We start from the raw sequence: 19773 nt of genomic DNA, 5'->3' as shown, positions 1-19773 counted from the left end.
TCGCACTATGGTACTTTTTACAATTATTACATGGTGGTAAATTGTATACATATTTTTAGTGCTGAAGCAAATTTCAGTTTATTTGAATGGATTAGCCAATCATTGAATTAGAATGGTCCTCCTATATCTATGGACAAGCTATTTCAATTGTTTGAACTGAAAAAGATAATTATTGTAGGAGTCTGTTTAAGTTTGTTGTGCTATTGAAGTTAAATTGTATCTTTAAGAGGGAAAACTATAACATACAGGTTAATTTTGGTGGTGGCCCAAAAATTTGAATGAAGTTCTCATCTATTGTAAAAAAGGTTATAGCTATATCACAGGAACGAAATGTCTCTTCCATGGTTTAGCTATGAACTATTAACATTTGTAATAATATATGTTCTACCTTGCTAATTGATTCAAAACATATACTGTGAACTTACTTACCACTCATTGCAGTTTATTTTGACTCCAGTGCCTTCATTGTAATTTCTTCCCTTGTAGGAGCAACCTGTAACAACAACGATGTTTCAACAATCATTGTAAAATATTGATGTGTCTTGCTACTTTAATCGTTGAAAGTTATGTTTATATCGATTCATTAAAAAGGAATCTTACTGACAGCTGTTTTTTCCTTGAATGCACTAATTGACAATTCTCTGCAATAAAATAAGCTTTCATACTGCTATATACCTTTTACTACAGTCACCTGACAAAGTGGCCTTCCTTGCACTGATTATAGCACAGAAAGTTGATAATTCCTGCATCTGCTTACTTTTACCGCACTCTTTTTACTTTTGCCGCACACCAGAATTCGAATTTAATAAATCACTTAAAAAAAGGGATAAAAACCAGCAACTCAATTTTTATTAATTTTCAATATCAAAACATAAATCAGCAAAATGCAATTCACACCATAATCTCCATTTACAAATCCACAAGTCCATCTTCACAGATGAAATTTCAATTTCAGAGGTTGGCTGCACTGGTTAAAATGTGCATAATTACATAAAGTGTGTGCGGCGCCGGCAGCGACATGATGCAACTTGTCTGACAGCTGTGACGTCATGTTGTTGCTATGCGATAGCGGGCGATACCTTGGGTCAATTGTTGGACAGAATAGATCAACTCAATCAGTCTACAATGCCTTCTTGATAGCGGCACTTTTGAACTTATTGACAGGTTAAATCGTAGTTTTCATCTTGCGAAATATTATTTATTGGTAGTTCAGTTCAAGCAATGTTTTACATGTTGTGTTTTTCAAGTTTTTTTTTAAAGGAATGTACATTATTATTATGTATTTGTGGATGTACTTCATTCGTATTGTTCATATACATTGTGCGAAATAGACTATTTATTTTTGGTCATGAAATTACAAGGAGTTTTTAATTGTTGTGTATTTCTTTGGTGCCTTTTAAGATCCAATCAAGAGATTTTCCATTCATTATTTTATTCATTTTTTTGTAAGTTTTTAAGAGTCAAATGATTCTTCCTTGTGATTATGTAGCTCTATTCCAGGGACATTTTCTATTCTGTGATAAGTAAGGAAGAAGTCCTAATCACAGTTTTTTAACTTTCATTCTTAAGATGTTGTGTCAATACTAATTAGTACAAGAAATAACCTTTTAATTTAAGTTGAGACAGGTCAGGATTGATCATGTAATCATATTTTTAATCAATTTCATAGCTAATCATTCCACATTTACAATCAAAAAGACCTTTATTTATTTATTTACTAGCAGAGTACCCGTCCTTCGTACGGGGCTGGCTTATAAGTTAAAAATGCTTATTGCAGTTATACTCAAACTTTGCGTTTGCAATGGGGGAGGACAAAGTTTGATAAAATTTGCTTCTTTGAATTTACGGTATAGTATTACACGTCTACCATAGCATTATGTTCTACCACTTCACCTAAACAATAAAGAAAAATAAATTATTAAAATTCACAAAAAATCACAAATTTTTCATGACATTCAAAACTTGAACATAACTGTGAGTGCCATCCATTCCACGTTGACAGTTCTCATTGAATATCAGAGTGTGTTGTTGCTGTAGTTCAAATTGTTGCTGTTTACTTAAATGCCAAAAAAATTTTGTGCTGCACCCTGTAAGTAAATCTTATAACTTTTTAATGCTTTTGTATTTCATAGAACCAACTTTTTTAGTTGAAACAGCTGACTAAATTCTTTAATTCCATTTAAATATGAATACTAATAAGGTTAACATGGGGAATTACAGAGCCACTGTGGCGGAGCCCGAGAGGATTTTTGAGATAAGAATATGCCTATATGTTAATCGGGAATGTGAGCTATCATTATGCCAAATTTCAGCCCAATCCGTCCAGTGGTTTATGCGTGATTGAACTTCAAACAAACAAACAAACAAACAAACACACAAACTTTCACATTTATAATATTAGTAAGATTTTTTAAAGATAAAATTGCTATTGTGAATGATAAGTGTTGTAGTTTGGTAAGCTTATCATAACTTAATTAAGGTTATTTAACTTACTTAAATAAAGTTCTCACTTTTAAGACTCTTTTCTACCTAAATATAGTCGAAAATGTCCCGAAAAAGGGATTATTCACAATTTAAATGTTAAGCTATTGTTGAGTACTAGTACATCACGTTACGGTACCACACTTTTGTTCAAAATTGGTTCAAAAGGTTATCGCAAACCTATGATTAAATATTGTTAGGTTAAAACAGTAATTGATGTATAAACGAGATATGCCTACCTACTTCCCTTGAAATTTACTAACGTAGATTATGATTGGCAACCTTTGTAGAATCTTGTTTAATGTTATAACCTTCTAATGTTGAATGTTGGATACGAGTGCGACATATGGGCTCCATTGTCATCCAAATGTCAAGCAACTTTGATAAATTTGCGATGTTCAAGATTGTATGAAGATGTTGACACAGATTTGCACGAAATTACTTCCTCCCCCGTACATAGTATTTGGAGAAAGTATTGTTTTCGTTATAATTTGGTAGTTTGAGTTTCTGGTTTTGATGAACTTAGGTATATGTATGTACTAATCAATAGTATATCCAGGAGTTTTTTTTTTATTTTTCCAAAATTAAGATTTTCTATGGTTATTTCTAAAAAAAAAACATAAAATAATGGGCACACAGGATTTTTACAAATACAGCTAGAATTTTAACTCTAAACCAAATGGTAAAACACACAAAGCTGTAAAAATTACGGTTCAAAGGTTATTGCAATTTTTGTGCTTTTACCCATAAAAAACCAGGGTTACTCCCCCGCTAACACATTATAAGGGTTGTCGACAAGCTAATGGGAGAAAGTATGTGTCAGTTTGTTGTTACCGTCTATTATTTCTGTTAATAGTGTTGATATACAGGGTGTCCCGGAACTCTCTACCAATATTTTAGGGCATTGCTCCTGGGTAAGAAACATACCTAGATATCATATTTAAATGTTTGTGCAAAGTTTCCATTTCGTATGTTTAACCATTCTTTAGAAAAAAATTAATAACTGAAAAAAACAAAATGGCGGCTGTGTGAGTAACTAAGGACTTCCGGACAATTTAAATATGATATCTAGGTATGTTTCTTACCCAGGAGCAATGCCCTAAAATATTGATAGAGAGTTCTGGGACATTCTGTATATGACAATTCAATTTGCAAACAAGTAATACACTTCGTTGTGTTGTTTGAAGTTCATTGTTGGAGATGGTACGTTTACATAGGTTACAAGATTATTACGGATATTTTTCATCACCGGAAAAACAAAAACGTTATATAACTTTGGGATCTGGAATCTGAACGTGTCCTCAGGAGAATTCTAGTCTTCAAAACACATCAGGATTTGTACACTAACCAGACGATCTTGTGAAAACAATAGCTGAAAACAAAGCAATAATAGCTCGAGTTCTTGGATTGTACAGTTGTGATTATAGGTTGAGTGGAACGTTGATTTGTCCTCTTCCCACTTGTTAAATTCTTTGCTTTTTTCCTTTTTCTGCTCAACTATTGTGTTTACCCTCCTTCGTTCTATTCTTGTTATGTTCTAGGTTCTTTCTTCCTGAAGACAAGTTGAGATTTAAGATCCCTAAACAGCAGACTCTAAACCATCGTGCAACACGCGTTGTACAAATTGATAGTTAGAAAATGCAACATTCTTTAGGCAAAGCACTCGCCGTAGCAAACACTGTGGCAAGCAGACTTCCAATTGTCTGAATAATTCATTTTGCAAATTAATTCACGAAGAGATTGACAATATATTGTGTTTTTTTAGTTACAGAATATTCTATTAGAATTGGATGATTATCATGGGTAAGGCAAAGGGAGTGTTTTTTTTTTGTTTTTTCTTTCTTCTTTTTTGTGTGAAAATCACAAAAAAATTAATAACTTTTGAACCGTACTTTTTTAGCATTTAGGGTGCTAAGTGAGAGTTAAAAGGACCATAACACACTTAATTGTAATTAAAACTATTCGAGCTGTTTTTTTCTAAAACCCCTATTTTCGGTTATTTTATGAAATTTGTAAAAATAAAGATGAAAATCTAAATAAAAAAAGGGAAACAAAACTCCTGGAGATACGATGGTTTAGTACCTACAAACCAAATTTAATCAAAATCGGACCACAGGTGTGGTTAAGTAGCTACGTACAAATCAAACATATACGAAAAGACACACACATAAACATTACTTCAAATTTAGGTATAGGCTATTTAACCCAAACTCAAACTCAAAAATTTTGACGAATAGAAATTTTATTCAGCTGATCAAAAATGGATTGATCAAGGTTGACTAGGCCATGACCATAATTAACTAAAACCAATTCTTAATCACTTTGTTTAATGGATTTGTTAGTTTCTCCTGAGAACGTATCGTGGTAAAGTGACTTCTGTTCTCTCCAGTGACCTTCAATATGGCACGTGGGCCCAGACTTGCTGTGATGCATATAACATCTGTCTAGTGCACCAGTGCACCAGTGCAACAGTGCATCAATGCATCTCTAGTTCCGATATGTTATCAACACTGTGCATGCGTCTACCACACAAGTTTGTCGTAACCAACGACAATAAAATATTACACACTGAAAACTGTATAGCAAAATAATGGCTGAAATTCTCCCATTTGCTATTTGACAGGTTAGACTTTTTAAAATTTTTACACTCCACCCAAATATTCTAGGACGCTTGTTTTCCTACCACGGAACCGTTTTACACTTCAAGCTAGGCATAGATGGGTGTGACATGATCACATAGATAAAATAAATTGGCGTTTGGTGGGATTTGAACCCGGGATCTCAGGGACAGAAGCTCCGCTTTACCACTAGATAAGCTCGCTCGCTTCCCGGCAGGTTCATTGCAGGTTTACCTGCCACACGAGATTTTCAAAAGGGTTTGAAGGTTGTTATGTGATAGTAAAGTCAAAATCCCTCCTTACATTTTTTTTTAAACTGAGTCATTATTTTTTTATGACATTCAAAAATATATATTCCATTTTTTCAAAAATGGCCGCCACTTTCCAAAATTTCTTATGGGAACCCTTATAAACTTCCCTTTTTTTACAACTTTTTTATTCTTTACATTTTTTCTCTAAAGCTACTAGTTTAGGAGCTACAGCGTATTACAATTCGGTAAAAGTGGATTTTTATGTACATTCTGCATTCTGTAGCTCCTAGAGTAAGAAACGCAAATAAAAAAATCCATGCAAGTCATAAAATTACATTTAAATTCTAAAAACATCATAAAATACATGGAACTTCGTAAGAAATTCCAAATTTAGTTGCCATTATTGGCGACCATTTCTGAAAAAGTTAAATTTACATTTGAATGTCATAAAAAAATAATTGAAGTTCCCCTCAATTTAATGTTTTCTCAAAATCTAATAGTTTCTGCGATACCAATGGTGGCACGGTTAAGTTGTTCACTCTTTATAAACTTTTAGCTAAAGGATACGACATGAGCTTCATTGTCATCCAAATTGCAGGAAATGTTAAAAACGGTATTGAAGATGGCGTGATTAAAAGTAATCAATGAAACATTATAAATAGGAACAAAACTACAGGCAATAGTAAAACGGAAGCCATGCTTGATTTTGAACAGAAGTTAATCTAGTTGTGTATACATAAATCACCACAAAAAATACACAATCCAACCAAAATGTTTGCTTCACCCCATCACCAACAAAGCACCTTGCATAACCATGGCAACCAAAGCCAGTCTGAAGACCAAGTCTAAACAATTGGCGAAGACAACCTCATTTGTTTAGTCAGTTGTCATTGAGCAAGTCAATCGAACCAGTGATTTATATCGACATTGGTCTATATCGAGAACACCCACTCGATAATCGAAAGTCCGACCTCGAAGAGTGCCAAATGCGATATCTATTGATACAATAGGATGAGTAAAACTTACTATGCGGTATGGCGTATGGTGATGATGAAATTGAGCAAGGAATTACTGGAAATTTAGGATAATTATACCTTTAACTTCTGGGTGGAGTTAAGGATGGCAAGTTTGACAAATTTTAATGAAAGGTTTCGGTTTCTCTAAATATTTTTCACTAGAGAATTGGAGTTTGATCAGGTCTTTAGCTATGGATATACATTGAATTAAATATAATGTACCTAATCAACATTACTACACGATTTGAAGCTATAAGTACATTAAAACTAAACAATTAAGTAAAAACGAAACTATAACTGTGTAGAATCAAAATATCGTTTGGATGGAAATATACAAATTTGGATTAAAGGGTAATACACACGTTTGTAGCTGAAGGTAACTGCTAAATCGATAATTTTATTAAAGCACATGGGGAGGACATGTACATTGTACGTGAACGGTATAAAATAGTTTTCAGAAAAATCCGCTGAACACTTCGAGGAGGACCTATAAATGAACAACGTTTCATGCAAATTATAGAACACTGATAATATTCTAGAATAAAGGAGAATATGGGGTTTAACATTTCATTATTGTTTTATTTAGTCGTATTACTGTTTGCATTTTCCTATACACTTTTTCATACCAATTTAAGTTTGTGGTTAAATGAACAGATACAGTAATCTTTTGATGTAATCAATTTCCATTTCATGATACATATTGCATTCTTAATTTCGTGAAAGTTTGTTAAAATGAACTAAATATGAAGAAGTCTTCACACGATGAAAACTCAACTATAAAAGACGACTGAAAGATTTGACAGTGTTTGGCCATTGTTTGATTTGTTCATGGCCTAAACAACAAAGAAGACAAGACAGGGATTCGTCACGATCTGAAGTCAGATAATAAACAATGCTGTAATACGGTTAGAGTTCTAAATAGAACATTACAAAGGTTTAGTTGTTTGTTTACAGTAGAGCTATATTCACAAAATATGTCATGCGGATTACACATTTGCAAAACAAATTTTATTGCGATGTGTTTGTACGAATAATCGTATGCATCCTAGTTTGCAGTTAGGCATGTTCTGATGATACAGTTATTTCCTTAACATAGGAAATATGCGCGATCTGTGTGTTTGTTTCTGCACTGGACCGGTACAGAGCTAAATAATATCCATCGATCTACTGCTACAGTAACATCAACGTCATTTTTGCCAATTGAAATTTTGGTTGGTGACTGGCTTGAACAAAAGTCGGAGAATCTTCATGAAAAATACATCTGAGAGAATATTTTTTTAGATACTTACATTTATAAATACTCATTAAATGATAATATTCACTAACCATAATATCATCGTTTCTTATATGGGGTCACAATAGTGAACAAATATATGAACAAATATGGTTGGTTGAATTGAGGCTTTTAAAACTAAGAGCTCAGATTCAACTCAGTCCCGTCAATAATTCAAAAATGACGTCAAGACATGTTGAATATGCTTAACGTGAAGATGGAATACCGGTACCGAAACGCAAACGAAACGTCAATTATTATTTTCACAATTTTGATGTTGCAGCTACCTATATGCCGAAGACTAATAATATATTACAGAATGTAAAGGCAAATTGATCTTAATAACTGTAATCCATCCAGATCACACATAAATGCTTCTGGACAATCCAACTTACCCTTGGTAATCGGAGCGACCGTAGGGCGAGTGGCGTTCAAACACACATACGCATAGTCCGGACAACAGTCATCACCGTTTGGACGATCACAAAACTGATCACAGTAACACAGGGTTCCCATGACAGGAACCGAGCAGTCGTCCTCCCTGGCAGCGCAGCACTGGGTCCTCCGGGTCTCGCAGAATCTGCCGGGGATGTCCGACATGTCGCTGAGGGCGAAGACCTTGGTGGCAGCTAGGACCGCGACCAGCACCACCGCCTGGAACAAGGGAATGGGTGAAGAAATTGCAAGACGACTCAAAGAGCTAATTGGAGTTTCAAGAAATTTGCCATGCGATTATCCACCCCATTGAAATTACTTTGCAGTTTATTTCTGAGGTTTCAAACCCTATAATGGTTGCTATAATGTCGAACTTTTGTTGGATTGCGTAATTAACTGATAGCCGAATAAGAAATGACACCTTAGTCCAGAAACGAACTAGCAATCTTCAGATGTGAAGGCAAACACTACATAGATGTATTATTGGATGGAGAAGGTTTAAAGGAAAGTTTATCTTTGGAGTTCTGCAGAAACTGTTCTTTTCCTAGAGAAATACAGTTGTTTGAGAAATATTGAAGCTAAACCGTTAACTTAAGGTGAGTTCTGTGTTCTGTGCCATCGTGAGATTACGATTTTACATATTTAATACGAATTTAAGATACCGAATCCGTAATCTGTTTGGGAGCCTTCAGTCTTCATCATACTGAAAGAATAATTCTAGTTCGTAATTATACTCTTTTATTAAATTTAGACACTATACTGAGGGTGGGATCTGAATATTACTGTAAGATGATTTTAGAAGTGAACTTTTGTCCTACTATCAATCCTGATCCTTTCCCTCCTGATCAACTGATCCTTTTGTAGAACTGATCAAGACCAGGTTAAGAGCTAAGACCATTTATCAAAATTCCAGTTCATGGTCAGATCTATTGCTTTACTCCACTTTTTGAAAGTTTAAATGCTTTCCATAATCTCTAAGTAATTTTGTCTGAAGTATGATGAAGTGCTTGAACGCTACACTAGACCTTTCCACTATTTCAACCAAACGTGATGTAGAACAAACGATCTTCTATCTCAACATGTTTATTGTTATGAAACCAATAATTTCACATGTCCAATCCTAACAACAAAACACCACTCATATATTACTGCTGTATAGTGCAGTTTGCAATAACTTGAGGCAGTTCTGAACGTTCTAGGAACATGGAGAGAGCGAGAGGCAGAATACAGATCTCTTTGTTTTGAGCGATAGAAGATGCTGACGTGTGCTGATGACATACGCCCACATCGTGCTGCATACTGCGTCAGCACTGCAGCATCAGCTTCTGCAGACAACCAGACTGTGCAGAGCTAGGCGCCTGCGTTTGGAACGTGTCTTTGGTCAGTGGGAAAAGTGAGAGGCATAGCTTCCTGACACTAATTCTAACAGTTAGGGAAAAATGTTTGAAGACTTGGAAAAATCTCTTGGTTGGGTCGAAATTTGTATGAATGTGTCAGAGTAATTGCAATTTGTATCAATTTTGCTGGAAATATACATTAACTGGAGTAAAAATCTTCGGGCTGTGTTTGAGAAGTGGAAATGGGTATGAAACAAAGAAAAATACCTAGCAATCGCTGGAACATAATATCAAAGAACTTTGTTGTAGTGAAAAAGGATGCGACGTGTTGGAAATATTCAGGGAAATAAAGTACCTAGTTGTTGAATATGATTTAACTAAAATTGTCGGTAGAGTAAACAATTATCGTAAGATTTTTCTCGTATAGTCTTATTAATGTACACAAAGTTTTTTGAAGAAATAACGAAATTTTATGCTTTGAGGGTCACATCTGAATTTGATATGATTGTGTTTTTGGCCTCTGGGGAATTCAAAACGAAAGACATCGGTCCCGGAGACTCGTTCTCTCTATTTGGAAAAATTCACTATAAAGAGAATGCTTTGAGGGTCTCATTATATATATGAATTTTGTATGATTGAGTTTTTGGCCTCTGGTGACCTCAAAACTAAAGATTAAATCGGTCCCGGCCTCCCGGGTCCAGGTCTTACCCTGACACCTATGGTAATACATTTTATCAGTTACGAACCATTATGAATCTAATAAATTTATAATACAAATAGGTTATATAAATGATAATACTGTACATCGCGTCGGTTAAGTATCGTCTCTTAAATTCTATTCTCGATCGTATTCGATGAAAAAAGAGCCATCGAGGAATCTCGTAAATAAAATTATAAAATGTTAAATCGTAAAAAAATATTTCACAGGTTTTGCAAACTTACCCAACAAATTCATAAGTGTTTTAACTTCCAGAACATTGTTGCCCAGCGCTATTTTTATTGCACCATTTTAGAGTCAACGCCTTCAAACCCATAAACTTAATGTAGATCGAAAAGCATGAACCGATAAACGTTAGAGCATAAACTTCGCTCTTTGAAATTTATAGGTGTCTCGAGGCAAATGAATTACATGGGACAAAGGTGAATTGCAAGTGCATTAAGTTGCGTGTGTAAAGATGAAAGAAAAGGTGACGCTGCTTTAACAATCCAAGCAGAGGTGCCAACTGCACTATTTGTGGCCGTGACTTTGACCCAGTGTTGCCAATTGTGTTTTTTCCAAATAAACCTTTATTGTTATCATATGTTTTTCCAAATAAACCTTGTTATGATATGTTTTTTTTTTCAAATAAAACCTTATTTGTTATCATATGTTATCTCGGATAAATAATTGTTACCTTTTAGATTTAACGCACATTGTAAGATGTATGAATTTAAAATTTTAAAAATAATTTGATGCTACCACATACACATTAGTAGATTATATAAGAAGAAATTATAATTTTTTTTGCATTATGATGTAAACAATATTAAATTAATGGAGTAAAAATTGAAAAATCCTAAAATGAAGATAAACTAAGTACATTGATTTAGTGGTACAGGAGCGTCTCAGACTTCGGTGCGGGAGGAACGAGTTCAATCCCCGGCACATCACAAAACTTTAATGGTTTTGGGCCGTTTCCCCTAAAGGATTTACTTTTATAAAATACCACTGGCGTAGAAAAAATAGCTGTTTTGAACAAACTAAATGACTTTAAAAAAATACTCAAAACGGGTTTTGTCAAATAGTGTTAAAACCGTCCTTGAACTCCCGTTGCGTTAAGATAAAATTTCAATGGATATTTAATTTAATCTCTTAATTACCGATACAACTAGTTTTCAGACAACTCGCTTATCAGTGTACCTTGGTCTTAAATGGCAGCAGTTTTGTAACATGAAGCGTAAAATATTGCGTATAATCTATGTCATAACAAGATAAGGTAGAACTTACGTACCAAAATAGGTCAACGTTTAACGTAGGCCTAACCATTGGGACCGATCTTCAAATCATTACGTTTTTCAGAACGTTTCTTTAAAACATGCCCCATTTACTTGTTATTTTTTAATATGTGGCACACTGCTAAAGACGATTCGACAATTTGTAGCAAGGGATTGTAAAATGCAAATATTTAACTTATGGATGGATAATTTATACAGGGTGTTTCCAAAATTGTATGGACATATTTTCTGGACTTGTTCCTTGGGCTAAGACAAACATAAAATGCCGTATAAGTAGCCTATGGTTCTAAAATGCCTAGATTTCTGTTTGTCGGTCTGTTTATGATTTTTAAGAATTATTTTATATCTTGGGCATTTTTTGAGATAGAGATTTCAAAATTAGTATAAATGTGTATTTTAGTAGCTAAAAAGAGCTAACAAAGTTTCGGTCCAAAATCTCTCTAAATATGGCGGCCATTTAAAAACGTTAATGCCAAATTTCATGAAACACGCATTGATTTTTTAAATAGCTTGTCTAACTTTGAAACTATTTCATCAACAACAAAACTATCATGTGTTCTACGACCATTCTGTCCATTAGTAATGGCCAGACTGTAAATTTGTCATATACAAGATAAAATCCTTTGATATCCATAAGTGCTTTGAAACGCAACTGGGCATCAAACTGACATAAAAACAAACAGGCTTTCTGGTTTTGCAATAGACCCTGACGACCCTGACAGAACTAAAATTCATACACCATGCAATATAATTTTCATATCAAAACAGCTTAAATGGTGTTAACAAACATTTTTGTTTGTGAATTTTGAAGTTATCTTTTTATGTGTCGTTCTTGTTCTTCTTGCTTTGTATACTATTTTCACTAATAATGTACCCAACTAAAAGTGTTTTAAACATGTGATTTCAACAATTAAACAACATCAAGAAGAGCACAATATCCACCAGTGTTTTAGAACTAGATTTTTTTACCCCACTATAAGGACATTTTTATATCCTTTGGTTCATATCATCAACCACTCCTTTCAAACGGGAAGTTTTCCAGACGCAATAAAATTATGAATTGTAAAGCCAGTCCACAAGAAAGTCAGTGTTCATGATCTAAATAATTTTAGACCTAAGGTAAATGCACCAGTAGCTGACAGTACTCCAGAAGCTGACAGTTTGAGTTTCTTTACATTATAATGTGGTCTCTTAAAAATATGTACACATGATTGCATTGTTAGAAGAACATATGTTTATTCTTGATTTGTTTACTAACAAATCAGTGAAATTTAGCGCATACTCGCTGAATGGTGGTGGTTTGAAAGCGACCCTGTCTGTACACGTCACATTTAGTCGATTCCCTTAATGAAATTGTTAAGAAGGTAAGTTTGGGTTTTTGTAATTTCGCTAAATTTCTTAAATAGTATTAATGATTAGGCTCATTATTTTTATCAATTATACCTTTGTTGACAATTTCATGATAAAATTGGGGTGTTAGGGGTTTCGGATTTAAAATTGTATCAATGTCAGGCTTTGGTACACAAAAGCCATACAAGTTCCACTAGCTGACAGGGGATATTTGCTTTTTGGACAATATTAAATTGGTTTTACCCATCGCAATTTGCATGCTATGTATAATTTATGTGATCTCAAACACACCTTAAAATGTCATTATAATAAAGAAATAAGACCCCACAACTACTTTTAGCGAATTTCCCTATTGGAAATAGAGCTATTACCGTAGGTCTCATGGTAATTTTTTAATTATTTTTTTTAATGTAAATATTTTTATTTTAAAATATGTAAAATAAATTTTCCTAATAACGTTTTGCATGATTTTATAATTGAATTAATAATTTAGATTTTATTCGTCTTATAAATTATAAAACCCTTAGGTTTAGCAGCTATTACTTTTATAGTTCCAGTGTCAGCTACTGGGACAACTGACAGTCAGCTACTGGTACAAGCACTTTTTTCACTGTCAGCCACTGGAACATCTACAAAGGTTGAATTAAGTTTAAAAATGTTATAAAATATATTTAAAAAACCCCTTTTTGTATGACAAATTTGAAAACTACACTAAATTTAGAATCACATAAAATCCGTAATATCTCTTTAGTTCCTATTTATTCAAAACCACGGATTATTAAGTGCGTATATTTTCTTATACTGTCAGCTACTGGTGCGTTTACCTTATTTCAATAACCACTTTGCTCGACTTGCAAGACCTCCCAGATGTTTAATGTTTGGTACTTGATCATGATAACAACCACCTGATGCTTCACTGACCACGATAAGTGGTTTGAACAAATAAAGCCATAAAATTTGTAGACAAAGGAAGGTTAAAGACTGTTTGTGCTCCTATGTTAAACCATTTCTGACCTATTGGATAGAGGATTGTTGTCTGTGCTTCCAAGCGAATTTGGTGAAGGTAAAATAATTCTTTAGTGGATCTAGTGAATTGAAATCGATGAACATATTTTTACTGATAGGTGTATAAAATCTAAAAACGTAATACAAGGTGTTTCTCTATAACATTCCTTTTTCATTAGTTCTTACAGATTTTAATGATTGAGGCGTAATTTTAAAGATTATGATCTAGTGCAGAGAAGAAGGGTGATCAAACAGATATAATATACTTTGGGTATTTGCACCAACCATTGAATTATTTCTAGAAATATTTTTCAAAGTTCCAAGTGCCACTTGGCCACTGATTTGCTTAGAAATGCATTATTTTTTAAATTCCAATTTAGCAGCTGGTTACCTTCTGTTGATTTTTTATCAGTCAGTTTGTAAACAAGAGACGGAACTGTAAATGAAAGTGAATTTTAAATACTTTTATTGATAATTGTAGTTTGATTCAGATGAGTGAAGTTTTATAATATAGATCTACATTATTTTATGTTTTTGTTTTGTAAAATAGAGTGTTAGTAATATACAAATTAATATTTTACTATAAATACTATTTTAATATGATGATGTTGCTTAATGTTAATTTTTAAGACGTATAACCATAGATGAAGTGATGTAATATTATGTTTTTAAAAACTATGGTATAACTGAACTTGTTATCCTTAGACATCAATCAATTTGTAAAACTAGCTGTCAATATGTATACAGATATCATTAGGTCACTCATTAGCCACCAATACGTATTAATAAACAACTCTGGACACCAAGAAAACCAACCAACATAAATTTAAATAAACACAGCAAAAAGAAATGACGCAAAAACTTCACTATAAAAATGTCTGCTAAAAACCAGCAAACCCGCACTTTCAACAATGCTTTTCACTAATTCCGAAAGCAAATTAGTTCCTTTACATATCCATAGCAGTTTAGTTGTGAAACCCTGTAAATTATTCATCCTCACAACTCACTCCCATACAATACGTCGCATTTGCATAGCGAGCGCAGCGAGTTGACCCAAATCCAGTTTTGTTTTGTGCTCAATGATGAGCGGTCAATTAAGACGACAGCAACGAGCATTTAATTGTCGTCCGAGTCAACTTTGGCGTCACCGCCTCTAAAATCGCGTCGCCGCTCTAATACATCACAATCAGCTGTTACGGTTAAACCATATGATTTACTATCAGCTGACATCACTGGTGTATTTCTGGCGGGAAGCGTGTTCCCGCGTTCATATTCATCCAGGCTATTTTGAGGTTATGTTTTAGTGTACATTGTTTATAGGTAGACACACACACACACACACCACACACCCACCACTCAAGTATTTAGGTATTTATTACCTGATATATGTCAGATTCCTCTGGACGCGCTCGCTTTATCTGACATTCTGAGATGTGTTTCCGTTTTCTTTGTGTCGGTGCGGACGTTTGAATGGATTTATTTTGGATCTTGTTCTAGTTTGAGGTTTCCACCTTTTTATATCTTTGCACCATTAATAACGGTCTTGATGGCTTTACTGTATAGATCATGCAATAACGTACCAACGTACCAAGGAACACTTCTTGTGAAGTATTTTTTAAGAGTTTAAATTACGAGTGTGGGGAATTTACTTTTTTTTTAATACCTATTGAATCACAGTGTTCAATTAATTAACTATCAACTATAGCCCATTCAGTTAAAAAATTACAGCTTTTTGTATAATGCAATTTAAGAAATATTGTGTATTTTCTACAACCAAAGTAGTAGGTATGCAGATTGTTGAGTTTTAGTACAGTCTGCCAAAAGTTGCACTATTTATAGCCATGACTTTGACCCCCAAACGACTGCAACTTTCGCCAAACAATTAGCCATAAGGTGTTGTTTATAGCAACAACTAGCGAAAACTGTCACTGTTACTGTATAGAGTTGGAACCGTTCCGGAACTGCAACTACAATGTGATAATTAGCGCTAACACTGTCACTGTTACTGCGTAGAATAGTTGGAACCGTTCCGGAACTGCAAGTACAATGTGTTAATTTGCGTAATAGTTTCCGAATGGTTCCGAGAATCGTTCAATTTATTTAGAACGAGGTGTTTTCTAAATTTAGAAGTAGAAGAAAGTTCGTAGAAATTCAGACAACACAATTGGCAGGTAAAGAATTGATTACCAAAGAAAAACCAACGAAATTTATTGTAACGGAACTTCAAGTATTGCAAAAATTAGACTGCTAATTACTTATACTTAACTAATGCAAACTAAATTGAAGTTGGGGAAAATGAGTTTAAGCTCCGCCATAATTAAGGTGGAAATGTTCGTTATGGTACACATATTTCACTGAACTTTTCCTTCCATAATTCTTTAAGTGGTGAAGTCATGTTGTTAGATCAATCCATGATAATTGAATGCAATCCTAGATTTTTTGGATTTAGGGAATTTAAAACAGTCATAGCACTTTTATTTATTAACTAGGCATATATACACAGAAAAAAATTATGGTCCAGCTAATTTGTGTTTTAAACTATTTTAGGTCAATCTTTCACTTTATTTTTCAGAAATTGTTAAGCCTTTAATCTTTAACAATGCATCTACTAGCGAGTCAAAAACAACGGTGTTTCAAAATACAATCAATACTTGGGTTGGGAAACTGTGCAAAAACTATTGATGAAAAGATATAAATACATTTTAAAATGTCATATCAGAACAGTTAATTAATTACCACACGATTAATTAACATAATTAACAAATGACGAATTATCAGTTAGTTAGTTTTATATCCATCATAAAGATATACTATGCATAGTTGAAATCGATACTGATTTCATTCCATTTTTTGCTCAGTCCAAACACTTCGCTTGACCTGGCAGTCAACGGTGATTTTGAGGTTAGAGAATTGACCCGAAATCTGTGGTGAGGCTGTTATTAAGTCACCACAAAAAGGCTTCTTCAACCTGATTGTGATATGGGGTTTTTCTTAAACCAGTTGCGAAATTAAACTGTTACCTACTTAATTTAAGTTATTGGATTTTTCGTAGTTTTTTAGAATTAAAGTTTTTGGGGGGGGAAATAATGGAAATTTAGATTTTACTTTGTAAAACGTCCCCATCTCAATTGGCAATATAAAAACTGATGGTATTATGCAATTGAGTACAACAGCTACAACCTGTGATAAAAAACGAAAAACCTATATGAAAAGAAATAAGGAAAAAACACAATTAATAAGTATCTTATAAATAAAAACTGCGGAAGCAAAGTACACAAAAACTGAACGATAACCTCAAAATCAAAATGCAATTCGAACCTTGAACTCTAGCTACAATGATGATATTGCATTAATTATCTTTAGTAATTCTATTGGCTGCAAACTCTTAACTGGCCCGTGACGAACCGAATTGATTAAAATCATGGTAGATATTAATAAACACTATTGATTTTTCGGATTGCAAAATTTACCAGATATATTGTAGAACATTGCCATTGTTGATTTCAATAATTTTACTTATACAATTTTGCAAGAGAAGATAGAAGTGGGTTTTATGTTTTATTCAATCACAATTTGTAAGTAAACATAATAACAATTTGAACACATGTTAGAAATTAAATGTTGTTAAAAAACATGTTGAAAGCTACACACCGATGTTATTGCAGTTAGGATTTATCTAATTTTGAAACAGCTGTTTTACTCGCGATTAGTAAGGAACACTAGCTTAAAATAAATAAGTTCCTGTCTACTATTGTTGCAGCTTGTCTCACCTTTTATTTTAACACTACAGGGTGCTACTTTCAAAACCAAATTACAGGTACCAAGAGAAACTATTTAAGGACAAAAGAAGCTGATAAGTTGGTCGAGTCTGTAAAAATAATTTAAGCACAGGCTTAGGCTTAGACATACCTTTAAGCTTGCGAAAACACTACGTAGAATCTTATTCACAATAAATTCCCTGTAATTAAACTATGAAGGGAACAAAGCAACAATGCAAATCAGCTGATTTGCAATGAAGTAGAGGATACAGTGCTACCAACCTTTGAGATTTTTTCCCTTGAATATTGTCTTTTGTTATTTGACTACCTGGACTGCATTAAATTTACATCCAACCTATCTAAAAACTACAAAAGGATGGACCAATCTTCGAGGAGAAATTTAGAACACTTTCCCACTAGAAGTTACACGACAAAATGCTGCTAGGTAAATTGCAAACCTGAATACACTTGATTTATTCTAACATAAGGTTACTTATCTAGTACTGGAGCGCTCTAGGTACAAAGTTGAGATAATTGCCCTATAGACAACGCAATTCTCTCTATATTTATTATACCGCCATTGACAAGTAGTAAATGGGAGCCCAGATCGTGCTAGCGAAGTAACGGTCTGTCCTGGGTACATTCATCAAATGGCTTAGGTTTGTGCAACCTATAGAATTATTGGGCTTTTGCATGAGCTTTCTCTTTCCCATCACAGAAAAGGGTTGAGAAATGGGTAGATCAGTTTGTCATCGATCTTTGGGCTGGGGAATGGGTAGAGAAAATGTTGAAGCACTAAAATGTTTGCCCAGACCGGTATGTACCATCGTAAATGCAAGGCTTTCATTTCCTATCAAATATCAGAGTTTTGATCATTATCATGCCCCTACCTCTATGTGCTCTTTTGTTACACAGCACTAGAATCAAGAAACAAGAATAACGATTTTATTCCAGTTAGACAAATACATGTATATGGACATGTAAACATTAGATTATGATGCAAAAAACAGGCCAGAGATATATTAGTGTACAGAAATGACTAAAATAGCTTATTCCCTATATGAAAAAACATCGCTAAATTAGATGCATTGGTAATTTTAATGGAAAAGTGAAGACTACAATGTACAACAAACACATACTTCAGTATCTAAAATAGTCAATGGTTGAAACATTGAGGTTATCATAACATTTAAAAGATTCCATCCAGCCCATTGAAAGGGTAAACAGTTAGTTACTGGAGAATTTCATTTTTGAAGGTTTTGCTGGTTAACCAAAGCAAGTTAACTTACTTAATTGGTAATTATATCAACCTCCGGACCTCACCCGAAATTTTTTTTTAATGGTTGAAAATTCACGCTGATTCAAAAAATGGTTGACGTTTTTCGTGAACCGTTTAACCAGAAAATCGGGAAAACCCCGAAAACTTATTTTATGGAAAATTACATTTTGGACACCCAAATTCACCGGTAGAGCGAGCTGAACAAGAATATGCAAGAATTTTCAGGATCCGATGGTTAGTAAAGGAGATACGGCTGGAAAAGCGTCAGAAAACGAAAAAAACATCCATGTAAATTGTTTATGTGGGTATTCAAATTAACGGAAAAAGCGAGTTGAACAAGAATATGCAAGAAGTTAGGTTAGGTTAGGTTGGGGTAGGTTACTAACAAACCCATGTTATTGATGACCTAACCCAACCTAACCTTACCTAACCCAACATAAATAGTTTTGGTAATTTTGGCGCTAACTCGATATTCAGACGCTTTTCCGGCTGTATCTCCGTTAATATCCATCAAATCTTGAAAACGTTTGTTTGTATATTCTTGTTCAGCTTCCTCTACCGGTTAACATGAATACCAACAATGTCATTTTCCATAAAAATCAGTCTTCAGGGGTTTTCCCGATTTCCCGGGTAAATAAGCAGTTTTTACGAAAACCGACAACCATATTTAGCACCAACGTAAATTTTGATCACTTTGAAAAAAAAAATATATATATCGGGTGAGGTCCGGAGGACGATATAAATACCATCTCGTTCTCTAATTTTCAATTTGTGTGAGTGCATGTGAAAAGAATATATATAAAAAAAATTTTAATAAAATGAAGCAATACTGTATTGATGGTGGTCGTCTTTAGTGGTGGTATACTACAGCCAAATCGCATTTTTGCTTTTGACAATCCGGAATACAATATTCTGAAACTAAACGGTAACCTTTAGATCTGGACAGATGGTCCAAACTTGACCCTGACCTATTAA

At 33.8% G+C, this 19773-nt stretch overlaps 1 protein-coding gene across 1 annotated transcript in view; it reads right to left on the bottom strand.

The window, feature by feature from the left end:
- LOC128991597 (tubulointerstitial nephritis antigen-like) overlaps positions 1–19773 on the bottom strand; it is a 48676-nt gene that overhangs the window by 8001 nt on the left and 20902 nt on the right. The window contains exons 2-3 of the mRNA XM_054414621.1: positions 8035–8293; positions 430–493 (exon numbers count right to left, since the gene is read on the bottom strand). Of these exons, the coding sequence (XP_054270596.1) occupies positions 430–493; positions 8035–8293 (323 nt within the window). The remainder of the gene's footprint in view (positions 1–429; positions 494–8034; positions 8294–19773) is intronic.

Source organism: Macrosteles quadrilineatus, unplaced genomic scaffold, assembly GCF_028750875.1.
Source record: "Macrosteles quadrilineatus isolate MER2022 unplaced genomic scaffold, UCM_ALF_1.0 Scaffold_1__1_contigs__length_201487025, whole genome shotgun sequence".
NCBI classification, from domain to species: domain Eukaryota; kingdom Metazoa; phylum Arthropoda; class Insecta; order Hemiptera; family Cicadellidae; genus Macrosteles; species Macrosteles quadrilineatus.
The sequence above is the reverse complement of the archived record's forward strand: the minus strand, read 5'-3'. Positions and strand labels throughout refer to the sequence as shown.